This window comes from Chionomys nivalis, chromosome 12, assembly GCF_950005125.1.
Source record: "Chionomys nivalis chromosome 12, mChiNiv1.1, whole genome shotgun sequence".
Taxonomy (NCBI): Eukaryota; Metazoa; Chordata; class Mammalia; order Rodentia; family Cricetidae; genus Chionomys; species Chionomys nivalis.
In genome coordinates, this window is record NC_080097.1 from 39,279,854 (window position 1) to 39,293,839 (window position 13,986).

General features: G+C 44.2%; 1 protein-coding gene across 5 annotated transcripts in view; it reads left to right on the forward strand.

Annotated features, from left to right (window-relative positions):
• The window catches only part of Lrch1 (leucine rich repeats and calponin homology domain containing 1), a 184,898-nt gene that overhangs the window by 136,110 nt on the left and 34,802 nt on the right, over positions 1 to 13,986 (forward strand). For 4 of the 5 annotated variants that reach the window (XM_057785984.1, XM_057785987.1, XM_057785982.1 and 1 more), the window contains exons 10-14: positions 93 to 160; positions 2,005 to 2,088; positions 5,240 to 5,329; positions 5,434 to 5,470; positions 13,632 to 13,685. In XM_057785984.1, coding sequence (XP_057641967.1) covers positions 93 to 160; positions 2,005 to 2,088; positions 5,240 to 5,329; positions 5,434 to 5,470; positions 13,632 to 13,685 — 333 coding nt within the window. The remainder of the gene's footprint in view (positions 1 to 92; positions 161 to 2,004; positions 2,089 to 5,239; positions 5,330 to 5,433; positions 5,471 to 13,631; positions 13,686 to 13,986) is intronic. The other variant, XM_057785983.1, reaches the window with a different exon arrangement.

Consider the following 13,986-nt stretch of genomic DNA (forward strand, 5'->3'; position numbering starts at 1 on the left):
TTTTGCTGCTTGTGAATTACACTCCCGTGGACATGGGCTGACTCTGATTTTAACTTCTCATTGATTGTCCCATGTGTTTGTTCTGTCCGTAGGACCAGGCAGAAGACTGTGAAGAGCTGTTGCGGATAGAAGAGGACGCTCACTGGCAGATGGAAGGATTGTGAGTGCCAAGGCCGGGTCATAGGTCATCATCACACCTCTTCAGGCACACTGGCAGTCATGTCCTGATAGATTTTGATCCGTTTTTCTTAGGGCAAGTCTAGAGTCTTCCCCAGGCATACTAGTAAGAAGTTGCCAGCTTTTCTATGACTCTTTTTTTTTTTTTTTTTTTTTTTTACAGTACAGGGCTGTACACTATCTCTTCATTTGTGCTTTTATGAGGGACTATCACATAGGCTAGGTGACATGGGAGTTTAATTGGCCTGCAGTTACAGAGGCTTAGAAGTCCAAGATCAAAGGGCTGTGTCTCATGAGAGTGCGACAGAGCCGAGCTCCTGTGAATGAGGAGCCACCTCCTGTGATAATGGCACCCATTGCTCCCCTCAGGAGCCCTAGATTCCCTCATGAAGGTCCCATGCCTAACACTGTCATCTTTAGCATTGAATTTTCTACACATCAAGTTTGGAAGGTACATTTGAACACTGCATAGCTGAACGTTATATTTGTTTTTTTTGTTAGCCTTGAGGTTTATCTGACTTGATGTTATCAATACAGAAAACATAATATTGAGAATGTCTTCTACTTTCCTTTCGTTTTGATTGAAGAAACCAATAGCCAGACCTAATGTGAGGAGTGCCAGTCTCTTCAACCAGGGTCTTCTGGCTCAAATATTTGAAAAGTGCTTCCTCAGTGTCCCGTCTAATAACTGTCATAATTAGGACATGTTAAATTCGGCATTCCTGGCACTGTTTTATTTCACAAAGCACAGCTCAGTTCTTCCTCTTAGCTGTCCTATGAGTTCTGTTGTCTACCATTGTGCAGATGATGAAATTGCAGCACGGATTAATGATGTTCTTGTCTCTAAGGCTACAGAAGGCTAACATTTGACCTCGAGGAATCTTGTACCAAATGAATGTCTCTTTTTGTTTTACTGTATCTAAAGATTTATTTGGCAAGATCTCTGGAGTGCAAATGAGTGTCTTGCCCGAAAATGAGCCTCTTCTGGGAAGTAGACTTGGTACCTATAGTGTAGGTAGATGTTTACTTCATAGGCTTTTTGCTTCCTGTGGTCTGGGATATACACAGGTCTCAACCCTCCACTATACTTTGTAAGGATGGTTTTTTTTCCTTAAAAGGGTACAATGGTTTAAAATGTTGTCTACTAGTAGGAATTCTTTGGCCTACATTGTACGGCAAGAGCAGCCAACTGTGATCAAATTTCTCCTCCTGGGAAGTCCCTCCCTACCATTCTGTTCTACCAGCTCCTTGTATACACTTCTGAGATGCCAAGGAGCCCGGCTTACTGTAATAGCATACTATCCCAAGGAAAGAGAGCTGGAAGCAGATAAATCTTTGGATATCTTATTTTCAGTTTCACATCTTCTCTCAACTCTGGCTGTATGTTTATTTCTTAAGCTCCACAGTTGATTTTCCTGCATTTCAGAATCAGGATTGAGAGCCACTCTCCCACACTGAGCCCCTCACACCGTAAAAGTAAGAATGTTCAGCCATGCTAGTGGAACCTCAGAATGGATACAGCTCTACTCAGGGGAGCCCTTCGAAGATCTTAGAGAAATCAGGAAAGTGTGGAGCCCAACCAGCCTTGTCTATTGCCTGACTGGCCATGGGTGCAAGTAGAGGCCTGGGAGTCTGGAGTTAACCTGAGCTTTCTCTGCCCAGGGACTTCTCCCACCACCAAGGGACCCAACCTGCAAGATACTGACATGGTGTCATTACAGTATTGAGTCTGTCAAAATCATTTTTAGGAGGTTGATGGGTTTTGCAAGGAGGTGCTTAAGATGTTTCAGTAGTCATTCTGCACTCATACGTAGTTTTGTGTTACAGACTAGGGTCATCCAAAGATCAGGATTTGGATATAGTGATGATGGAGCAGTTCCGAGAAGCAGATTTGCTTCAGGATCCCAACGGGTATGTGCGTCTGTTCCCGGCCCGGGTCTTGTGTGCCAATGAAGCCTACTAAGTTACTGAGGACATTACTTCACTTTCTAAAATAGCTGTACACAATTTGTTCTCCATGTAACCACCAACAAAGTAAAGTCGTTTAATTGCCTGGTCCCCAAGATCCAAAAGTGAAAGTCAGATTTTTGTAGCTATTGAGATAAGTTCATGCCTTCTCAGTCTTTAATGATGGATCCTTACCTCTTATGACATCTGTATGGAATGCTTGGTAGAATTTACAGAAAACGGAGATATGATAGAACCACAAAACATAAACAAATTTTATTAAGAATGGAAATTTACAGCCTCTGTGTATTTCTGGTAGTGCTAGGTATATGATAATCAGCCAGTGTATTTCTAAAGATTTGGGTTGTAGATTCCTTAAGTTTGAATTGGGCTCTATCAGGGACATTCTCTCTCTGTCTCTCTCTCTCTCTCTCAGAGAATTCCTTAGATAAAGTAATTTCCACAGACAAAACTCCTTTTTAGTCCAGCAGTGTCTTATGTGAGTCACTAACTACGTAGCTAATGCAGGAATAGACCTAAACCTCATCTCTGATCATCTGAATTTCACAGGAGTCCCAGGAATGCGAAGGCGATGGGGTCTTACTGTGAACGTGGCTATTGCACACACAGCACTTTCAGCTGGAATTTATAAAAAAGGTGGTTCAGCAGTCCAGGCAGCACCTTCTGCGGTGTCCTCTTTCTGTTTGACTGGAAATCTTTAGCAACTGATTGAAAAACATCTAAAGTTTTTAAAATTACACTAACTATGTATGTGTAAGAGAGGGAACGAGAGTGGGGGCAAGCGAGGGAGCTGGCATACTCTACAACATGTGTAGAGAGACCATGGCGCAACTCAAAGGAGTCTTGTCTTCTCCTCCCACCATGAGGACCTCGGACGGAACTCAGGTCAGACTTAGCAGCGAGCACCTTTCCCCAATGAACCATCTTGCTGGCCCATGAAAAGCATTTTAACTCTGAGGACACTGATTGATTTGAGGTGTGAGCCCGTGTGTGTGTGTACAAAGAATCAGGATGTAGCATGGCTAGTGCTAAGAGCAGACTTTGAGTCACCCAGAAGCTGGTTTTGACCCAGTTCCAGCACCTGAATCCCATTTCTCTAAGATGGATCTACGAAGTAGAGAACCCACTTGCCTCTTAGGGTTGTAAGGATTTGAAATAATATAGAAACAGTTATAATAAAACTAACTTGGTCAGACATTCAAGTCACTTTAGTAGTATGTAAGCAAGAATTTAAAAATATGTGGCCCTTCAAATGACTTGTGAAATTTCCTTAAGGAACAAAAGGACAGGAACTGTTGTTTTGTTTGATGAGAAATGGATAACTTTAACAGCAATATTTAGAAAAATGGAAATGAACCATTTGGGAGTATTTTAAATATGTTTTATGGCTATTGTTACCATTGGTGCTGAAATGGTCCTTATTTAATACTAACTTCCAAAAAGTTTAATTTAAAAATGCATAGTTTGAGTTCAGTTGTAGATACAGAATTAGGTCCCAATTGCATAAGAGACTGAAACAAATCTAGAAGGAAATATATTAAAGTGGGTATTTTGCTGTGGATCCTTCAAGACCTGAGCTGCTGGTGTCTCATCATCCCATGACGAGAATATGGTGGGAGGGTGTGGCCGGTTGAGGAGCGAGGCGACAACTTTAGTTGTGTGTGAACACTTCTGCAGATGGAACACCCATCAAACAGCCACATGACATTGTAGGGCGGAGAACTGGGGCTGTGAGAGTCAGGTGCAGGAGAAAGCTGTGTGACGGGTGAGGGGCCGAGGATAGGCGCGAGGGAGGAAGGGCATGGAAGCCAGAGTGGAGAGCTGGAACACTGACGTCACGGGGAGAGGGCCCCGGTTTTCTGTGTTTTTGAGTGTTTTGTCCTTACTCTACTGGTAAACGTTTTTGGTTTTTACAAGTCTCACTGGTTAGTGGGTGATTCTCAAGGCGAAAGAGAAAAGAAAAGCAGGTCCTAGTTTTGTGGAAATAGCTGTGTCCTGCTGTGTGGGTTAGGACCCCGTCATAAAACAGGGAGACTGGGAGGAAAGGTTCTGCACTGGGAAGGAGGTTGGGTTGGTATCCTCCAGACCAGCGGTTCTCATTCTGTGGGTTGACCCTCTGTGGGCTCTGATGAGCCTTTCACAGTGTCACCTAAGAGCATCTGCTTATCAGATACTTGCGTTATGATTCATAACAGTAGCAAAAGTATAGTTATAAAGTAGCCATGAAAACAGTTCTATGGTTGGATTGTCACCTGTATGTTGAGGAACCGTATTAAAGGATCGCAGCGTTAGGAAGATTGAGAACCACTGAGTTAGACAGACAAGCTCTGGAGTATATGAGACGAGATGAGTCACTGAGCATGCTCAGTGTGCAGAATGGCAGGTGTGTGCAGCTCTGTAGGAGACCATCCCGACAGATTTCCAAGTGATGCCCAACTTGACGTATCATGTTGAAACCATTTCATGTGGGACACTTTCTTTTCCACTCCGTTGGCTACTTCCATATATTTGTTCTTCCTTTTAAAATAATTGAAATAAATCCGGCAAGCTTGATTTTTGTGGTAATATTCTTGTGAGCCAGTGGATTCTTGTTTTGGTTTTTCAAGACAGGGTTTCTGTGTAGCTATGGAGTCTGACCTGGAACTAGCTCTTGTAGACCAGGCTGGCCTTGAACTCACAGAGATCCACCTGTCTCTACCTCCCGAGTGCTGGGACTAAAGGCATATGCCACCAACACCCGGTCCCAGATTCTTAATTTTTAATTGTAGCGTTGTAACTCAGAAAGACTTAGCAGTCAAAACCAGAGGTCATCGATGCTGTCATATTAATGCGTGAGCACCTTGGGGTGTGTCTGTAAGTACGTCATTAAGATCATGATTTTGTCAGCAATTATTGGGCCATTTTGTTCATAAATTGGAGTTAGGTGCAAACAGCTGATAGGAAACTATGCTGGGAAATAAGCGTGTTTGGAACGCCTTCCTATTAATCCTGAACTCAAGCTTTGCTTGTCACCTGAGTTTGTAAAGTACATGGGCCAGTAGAGTTTATTGGAAATTTAATGATTTGACTTCTGTCTCTTTTCCCTCCTCTTTAGTCTGAGCACCGACATCACAGAGAGGAGTATTTTGAACCTGTACCCCATGGGCTCTGCAGAAGCCTTAGAATTACCTGATTCTACGTTCAAGTACGTTCACCGTTCATAATTAAGTTTATTTTCTGTTTTTACAACAATGCATTTTTGAATTTCCAAATCCACTTTGTCTCTTTTTCCTCCCTGCCTTCCTGCAGTGGTCAGATGCAGCTAGAGACGTCTCCAGAGTGTGAGGTAAGGATGGAACTTGGCGTTGCCTTGTGGGAGGACAGTAGCGGCATGTTACCCGTTTCCTGCTTTTGTTCTCTAATTCTGTTAGCCACTGTCCCTCGCCTTTCCTGAAAGATGAGAGTTGGCTGGTTGTGTTAGATTCTCTGCATTTCTTTGCCAGGATAGACACTTTGGGTCAGACAGTGGCCACCAAACGTGTATAGGAAGCCTGTGTCGGGTTAGAAATGGGAGGGAGACCCATTTGATTCAGACACTAGAGCTGAGAAAAAAAAGTCTGGTCACAGGAAGAACCTCGGGGATGTGATCAAATGAGCTGAGGATATCTGGGAAGATTAAAGGAATTTATTGGGAGTTAGGAGAAAGATGTCCGCACAAGCGTAAAGATCTGCATTCAGATCCTCAGTCGCTGTATAAGAAGCCAGGCCTGACAGCCGATAGCTGTAATCAGTGCTACAAGATGGAGACCGGAGAATCTCTAGAGATCACTGGTTAGCTAGCCTTGCTGAATGGGTAAAGCCCCAGGTTCAGCTACAACAGTGGTTCTCAACCTTCCTAAGACTATGACCCCTTAATACAGTTCCTCATGTTGTGGTGACCCCCAACCATAAAACTATTATACTTCATAGCCATAATTTTGTTACTGTTATGAATTTAATGTAAAGATCTGACATGCAGGATACGGCACCCCTGTGAAAGGGTCATTTGACTCCCAAAGAGATTGCAACCCACAGGTTGAGAACCACAGAGCTAGAGATTTCTACTCAAAAAAAATAAGGTGGAGAATGATTGAGGAAGAGTCCAGATGTTGACACCCGGTTTCCACATTTGCATACACATAGATACATACACGGGTACAAAAGAATATTATAATGAGAAGCTGGCGGGAATCTTTGGAGACAGGATTAGATAGAGTTAGATGGAAAGAAATCTTGGTGGCCGTAGGGAAGACATTTTTGACATAGAACTAGGACAGATCTGGGGAAAGCTTATCCCCGGTGTGGAAAGGTAGTTTTGCCCTAGTAGTTTGGGGGTTACAGCCCATTTTTCTATTGCTGTGATGAAACATTGTGATCAGGGCATATAAAAGAAAATGTTTAATTTGGGGCCCCAGAGGTTTAGAATCTATGTTGTGCCAAGGACCATGGGGGCGGGGGCGGGGGGAGCGCGCAAGTGAGCTGGGAATGGCATGGGCTTTTGAAACCTCAAAACCAGCTTCCACTGACATTCCTTCTCCAACAAGGCCACACCCCCTAACCTTGCCAAACAATTTTACCAACTGGAGACTGAGCATTCAACTCTGTGAGCCCATGGCAGCCATTTTCATTCAAATCACTGTGTTTTACTCCTCGGGCCCCATAGGCTTGTGGCCATATCATAATGCAAAAGTGCATCTTCAAAAGCCCCCATAGTCTTTTTTCAGTTTCAAAGTCTCTTCTGAGACCCAAAGCAGTTGTAACCCCTTTAAAATAAAAAAGCATAGTCCCAGTATACAATGGCCTAGAATATCTATTACCATTCCAGAAGGGAGGAATGGTGTCATAGTGGATCAAAGAAAAGTCAAAACAATTCAGCAAAGCAAGCTGTAATTCCATGCCTGATGTCAAAGAGCTTAGTGGCTCTGCCCTTCCAACTTTGTTGACTACAGCACCCTTCTCTGTCTTGGGTTGGTTCCGTTCCCTGTCTGCAGCTCTCTCTGGCAGACATCCGTGACTCTGGCACTCTAGTATTCTCGGGTCTCTAATACAATCTAGACTTTACTCTCGTGGCTTCACCCATTGGCATTTTGGGGCTTCCATGCAGGGACTTCCCTGCCATACACTTGACCTCAGAACTCTCTTTAACCATAGAGCAGTGGTTCCCAACCTTCCTAACACTGTGACCCTTTAACACAGTTCCTCATGTGTGGTGACGCCAACTGTAAAATTATTCCATTGCTACTTCATGACTGTAATTTTGCTATTGTTATGAATTATAATATAAATATCTGATAGGCAGGATAAATAATATGTGACCTCTATGGGTGTCACAACCCACGGGCTGAGAACCACTGCCATAGGGGAAGGTACCCCCACCCCTTCTCTCCTGGGTCCGTCATAACTAAACCAGACATCACCAGTGCTGCCAAATTCAACTGTCTTTGCTGGATGGAGCCTGACTCTCTCCTTGAATTATATTTACACAAGCTCTGGTTAGATGCTTTTTTTAGCACCAGAAAAATTTCTGGGCCCTTTTCCAGACATTGCAGACTAGCTGGGTCGGGCCATGCCCCGAGGGCACCTCTCCTTTTGCCCCATTTGGCATTTAGCATCTTCTTATCTCTTTCAGCACAAGCCTGGGCTCCAACCTTTAATTTCCTGGTGCTCTTTTTCTTCTCAAACTGTACATGTTGAATTTTTTCTTGTCTTGCTGGATACTTTTCATTGTAGAGCTGTATAAGAGTTATTGCTAATAACTGCACAATTTAATAAATATGAGTCTGTCTTCAGATATCTCCTGCGAAAGAAACTAGTCTCAAACTTTTCAATTTAGCTTCAGGCAGATTCTTAGGATAAGGGCAAAAACCAACCACATTCTTTGCCAAAATATCACAAGAATGGTCTCTAGCCCAGTTGCTAATATTGTCCTTCTCAGAAACCACCTGTACTTGGCCTCCACAGTCCCATTGCTCTTGGCAATGCTATCTTCCATGCTCCTACTAGGCTAGTCTGTTAAGCCATGCTTACAGCATCCAGCTGCTTTCCTAGTTCAAAGTCCCCACATTTTCAACCTTTCTCTGAAACACAGCGTGGTCTGGCCTGTCACACTAGCCCCCTGCCTGGTACCAACTTCTGACTGCTTTCCTATTGCTGTGATAAGACACCACGACCAAGGCAAGTTACAAAAGAAAATGTTTAACTTAGGGCTCCTGGTTCCAGAGGGTTAAGAGTTAATGACCATCATGGTGGGGAACATGGCAACATCTAGGCAGACATGGTGCCGGAGCAGTAGCTGAGAGCTTACAGCTCACTTCATAAGCAGGAGGCAGAAGGAGCTGACTGGCAGGAATGGCGTGGACTTTTGAAACCACAAAGCCTGCTTCCAGAGACATACCTCCTCCAGTGAGGCCACACCTCCTAATCCTTCCTAAGCATTTCTATCAGCTTGGGATCAAGCATTCAAATGTATGAGCCTGTGGGGACCATTGTCACTCGGACCACCACACAGCCTATTCCACTCTTCCTAGTGAGTGGGTTCAAGATGCCTACTTGAAGTACTGAGGTTCCCTACAAACCAGTACATGTCCTGGAGCTGCCTGCACATGTCCTATGAAGTAAAAAAGCAGTTTCATGCTCAACATGCCTGTGCCAAAGAAACGAGGGGAAAAAGACATGTAAAGAGGACGAGCTGGGTTTGCAGAGTATGGTTACATTGTTAACATCAGGGGCTAGTGTTTACATCATGTAGCTACCCTGTCTTTGAATTGCTAACTTCTGTGCAACTTAATTAACCTCTCTAAACTTTACTTTTAGTTTTGGTCATCTTCAGTTTAATAATAGCTATTGTACATCTCAAATGAGATGATTCAGAAGAAATCTCCCAGCAGTGGCAGGTAAATGCTAGCTGCTATTCTCCTGCTCTGTTATTGTTATTGGTGTAGTCTTCAGATAGAATCACAGTGCCACCTTTGCAAGTGAACTAGGATTGAACATCAGGGGACTTTGATTTGCAGGCAGCCGTGTGCTGGTTTTGTATGCTCTCTGAGAATGAGTTTGTTTCTCTGTAGACCCACTTTTTAAAAGATTTTTTATTGCATATGGGTGTTTTGCTGTTGTGTGTACTACATGCATGCCTGGTGCCCACGGGGATCAGAAGAGGGCCACACATCCCGTCTCTGGAGTTACAGATGTTTATAAATTGCCATGTGCGTCCTGAGATTCAAACCTAGGTCTTTTGAAAGAAGCGTTCTTAATTCCTGAGCTGTCTTCCCAGCCCCTCCCTGGAGACTTACTTTTTAAAAAAATGTCATACTTGGAAATATTTTTAACTTCAAAAGGATTATAAAAATAAATCACAGGTTCTATAAAAGTTACAAAAATATTATAATCTTCCACATAGATTTTTCAGTACGGGCTAAATATTGTTAGTAGGCAAATCTAAGATGTTGCAAAACTTGAAACTCTTTTTAGCATTACCGGGACACCACAGATATAAAATTCTGCACTTGGTCTCATATGACAGGTCAAAGTTTTGAAAACACAGAATCAAATCCCCTCAGACCGTGTGTATAGGGCATACATGAAATGAATGCAAACGGTTTAGATTAAGGCCCTGTTTCCAAGCTCCTCATATGTACTTACAAATAATTCAAACCCAAGATTTCTGAAGTGCAGACTTCCAGCCCCTTCCCTTTGGGCAGGGAGAGTCAGCCTGGTGCTTTCCCGCATCTGTTCTGTTGTGTGGAACCTCTCTCTTTTCTCCACATCTGCAGTTCTTTGACACAGCTGAGAGCCTGCACGCCACTCTCCGCCCTCCCTAGCATGTCGGTGTCATGTTGGGTACATTCCTCTTCTGTGGACACATTTCCGTCTTCCACTTCATAAGTGTATGCTGATTGGCTGCTTGCCTGTCGTCAGCCCTCCAGATTCCAGATATATCAGTTGATTGAAAGTAGTTCTCTGAGCGTTCCTGTCCCTTCAGTGTAGGCTTCCACCTAGAGTCAGGCTTTGCGTTTGGTTGACACATCTCTCTGGGCTCTTTATTGTCTTCTTTGCTTTGCAACATTTCTGAGAACGATGAGTCTACGTTGTTGAAAGTGTGGAGAATACAGGCCTTTGGTGTTTTGAAGTTGAATCTTGTGTAGCCTAGGCTGTTCTCGAACTCTGATAGTTCAGAAGATAGCCTTAAACTCCTAATCATTTTACTACTCACTCTCAAATTCTGGGATTACAGACATGTGCCACAATAGCCCCAACTAGGCCTTTTTTTTTTTTTTTTTTTTTTTTTGGTTTTTCGAGACAGGGTTTCTCTGTGGTTTTGGAGCCTGTCCTGGAACTAGCTCTTGTAGACCAGGCTGGTCTCGAACTCACAGAGATCCGCCTGCCTCTGCCTCCCGAGTGCTGGGATTAAAGGTGTGCGCCACCACCGCCCGGCCAGGCCTTTTCTTTTGTAGCTAGGGTCGAATGTACCCCAGGCTGGCCTTAGACCCGCTGTGTATCAGATGGTGATTTTGAGCTTCTGTCTGTTCTGCCTCCACCTCTGGAGTGTCAGGATTACAGATGTGCACCGCCACGTCCAGGTTATTAGTGCTGGGAATTAACCCAGGGCCTCGTGCGTGGTAGGCCAGTACTCTACCAACTGAGCCACAGTTCTAGAGCCTCCCCTTTCTAATGGAATGTTCTTCCTTTGCTGTTTGTCTCACGTTTCCTCACGCTTGAGATTCTGCATTCTCAGTTTGGATATTGCCTAGGTGCTGTTGTATGCTTTTCCCAGGCCATCAGATCTGGGGACTTGCTGTGTCCTCTCTACCATTGCTTGTATTAATTCAAACGAGTATTAGCTAAGCCTATTCCATCACTGTGTTACTATCACTTCATTTTCCCCGTGTGACCGATGACAAGTCTGTGCAGAGATTCTTCAGCTCCCTGTGACTCTCCCACTCTCCTACTGCATGACTTCAGAGTGAGGATGATACTAGACTTCTAGACAAAATAAAATAAAATAACACCTCACTGCAACTCCAGGGCACGATCCAACACTGTGTCCCTATTCAAAAAGACTCCTGATATGGAGGGAGAAAGAAGATTTCGCTGGGTGCCAGGTCATGTGCCTCATAGTTTATCTGCCTTATCAACACAGGTGCTTCTTGACTCACAAGGGGTTTCTGTTCCCAATAAACTCTTGCTAAGTTAAAAACGTTACCTTGAAAATGTCTTTAAGCCACATACCCTAGTGGGCACTGTCGCTTTGCCTAGCCGACTGCTAATGGATTCAGAGTACTTGTTAGCTGGCAGTGAGGCAAAATCATTTCATATAGTGCCTACTTCATAATAGAATCTGAAGTAACATGTTGACCGTTGTACCGAAGCCATTCAGTAAGTGACGTAGTAGCATACACCTGTGACACCAGCACTCAGGAGGCGGAGTCACCAGCACTCAGGAGGCGGAGTCACCAGCACTCAGGAGGTAGAGTCAGGAGGGTCAGGAGTTCGGTGTTAGCTTTGGCTATCTGAAGAGCCTGAGGCAGGCCAGAACTGTGTGAAACCCCGTCTTAAAAAAAAAAAAAAAAAAAAAGTGGAAAACAAAATGGTGATGGTTGGATTGGTGCATTTTTACACGAGAGTAAAGCAGAAATTTTCTAAGTCAAACCTTCACGAAATCAGGATTTTCTACTTCCATCTCGTCAATAAGTATTCTCTGGATGCTACAGTGTGTCACCATGGAAACTTCCAAGACCACGAAGGTCCAGCTCTTAGCAGTGTATATTTCAGATGACTATTAAAACATGCAGGAGTTAGCACGACCCATTCATGGATGCAGGACATGAAACAGGCTGGGTCTGTTACCATGGTAATGGGTAGGCCCAGCTATTTCATCACACTGCATTGCCTTCTCTTTGTGTTCAGTCTTGTTACAGTCCAAACTTCCGCGAGGCCTGATTGCGTCAAACCTTTCCATCAAAGCTTGGCTTGGCAGAAGGCGAGAAGCCCAGCACACTTAGGAGGTCATGAGCAGTGCTTCCAGGAATGTGGAATGAGTTTGCAGAGGGCAGAAGAGGATTGCTATGTGCTATATATAGACTGAGCCCAGTTCATGATTTTGTCTGTGTCTCGTTTTGATTCAGCAAGGCTTGCACAAAACCAGGTGCTGAAGTCTGTTATCATCCAAGCTGTAGCTGCACATTGTCCCCCAGGGTGAACTTATGTTCTGGCCAGGCCGAGGCAGGTCCGGCTTACTGTTCCACCTTCCCACAAAAGTGCAGCCTGTCTGATGCAGATGGTGGCACATACCCATAATTATGACACTGAGGCAGGAGGATTCCAAGTTCAAGGTGAGCCTGGACTGTAGAGTGAGACCCTGTCTCAAAACCAAACTTACCCGTTTCTAAGATTTGCCGGGGTCAAAGGTTCCTGAACTTGTCTCTGTTCAGCTTACAGTGCTTTCTACTATTTTAGTATGCTGTGAACTGTTTTCTTTGCCTCAGTGAGTAGCGGTTTGGGCATAAGGCATTCTCTTCCTTCTCAAGGCAGCTTTGGGTCCACGGCAGGCAGTTCTCTGTGACTTCCAAAGGAAGGGATGAGCCGCTGGTCTGGTGTGATGAAGGAGATGACTGTAAGGCCACGTGAAATTGGGGATCTGTCATTGTGGCCATGCAGTGAGAATGCACCCTGACGGTTTGGACAGAAATGGGATCAAAGAGAGGAAGGTTTTGAGGGAACAGTGAGGAAAACCGGAAGGAGTCTCTTAAAGAGTCAGCGTGATACCCCTTGCTGGCAGGTCTAACAAAGATCCTTAACTGGGCAGGGACATGGATGGCATCTTATTCTAAATGTAGTTTTCACTTCAGCTCATATAAAAGAGGGCTGTTTTTAAATAGCACTCCTCAACAGAATGGGCATCTTGGATTTACACTTTTATGAAGGCATGTATGAAGGTGTTTATATCTACCCCTAAACTTTGTATTAGCGATCATATGTAAATCACGGTTGGTTCCATAGTGTTTCTTGTAATCAGTGATTGCCACTGATGTGTGAATGAGGTTTTTCAAAGTTACTTGAGGTTCAGGCATGTAAACTAAAAGCTCCCAATGTGTTTCTGGATATTTTGGAATGACTGACTTGGACCATTTCTAAAAACCCATAATTTAAATGGAGAAGGGAACTAGCAGGCAGTTTGGTAACCCAGCCAGGTAAGATGTATTTATAGGTATTTGGGAAGGGTCCCTAGACCGGGGATCTCTTATCTTAGCCTGTGGTGTCCTCCGGATACTTTCTTTCTTCTATGAATACTGCTGTGTAGTTTTAGAAAGTAGCAATATGACCTCTTCACTACGTCACACTCAGATTAATTCAACTTTTGCCAGTGTGTGCTTCTGGGGCCAGGGCTATGATGGAAATAGGAAAGATGTAGTCCTGGCCTCCTCTTTCTCACAGGCTAACAGAATTTGTGCATTTGTCTCTTCCTTAAGGTGCAAAACGACCTGATGCTACAGAGCAATGGGAGCCAGTATTCTCCAAACGAGGTAAGGTTCCTGAGATGAATGGAAGCCAAAGTAGTTCATGAAGACCGAACTGAATATCTTTCACAGAAATGGGAAGTCTCTCACACTGGGGTGGATGAGTAGGTGGACAGAGAAATGGGCAGTCTCTAATGCTGGGGTGGATGAGTTAGTGGGCGGAGAAATGGGCAGTCTCGAACACTGGGATGGATGAGTTAGCGGACAGAGAAATGGGCAGTCTCTCACACTGGGATGGATGAGTAAATGAATGGCGAAATGGGCAGTCTCTAACGCTGGGGTGGGCGACTTAGTGGGTGGTCTCTGG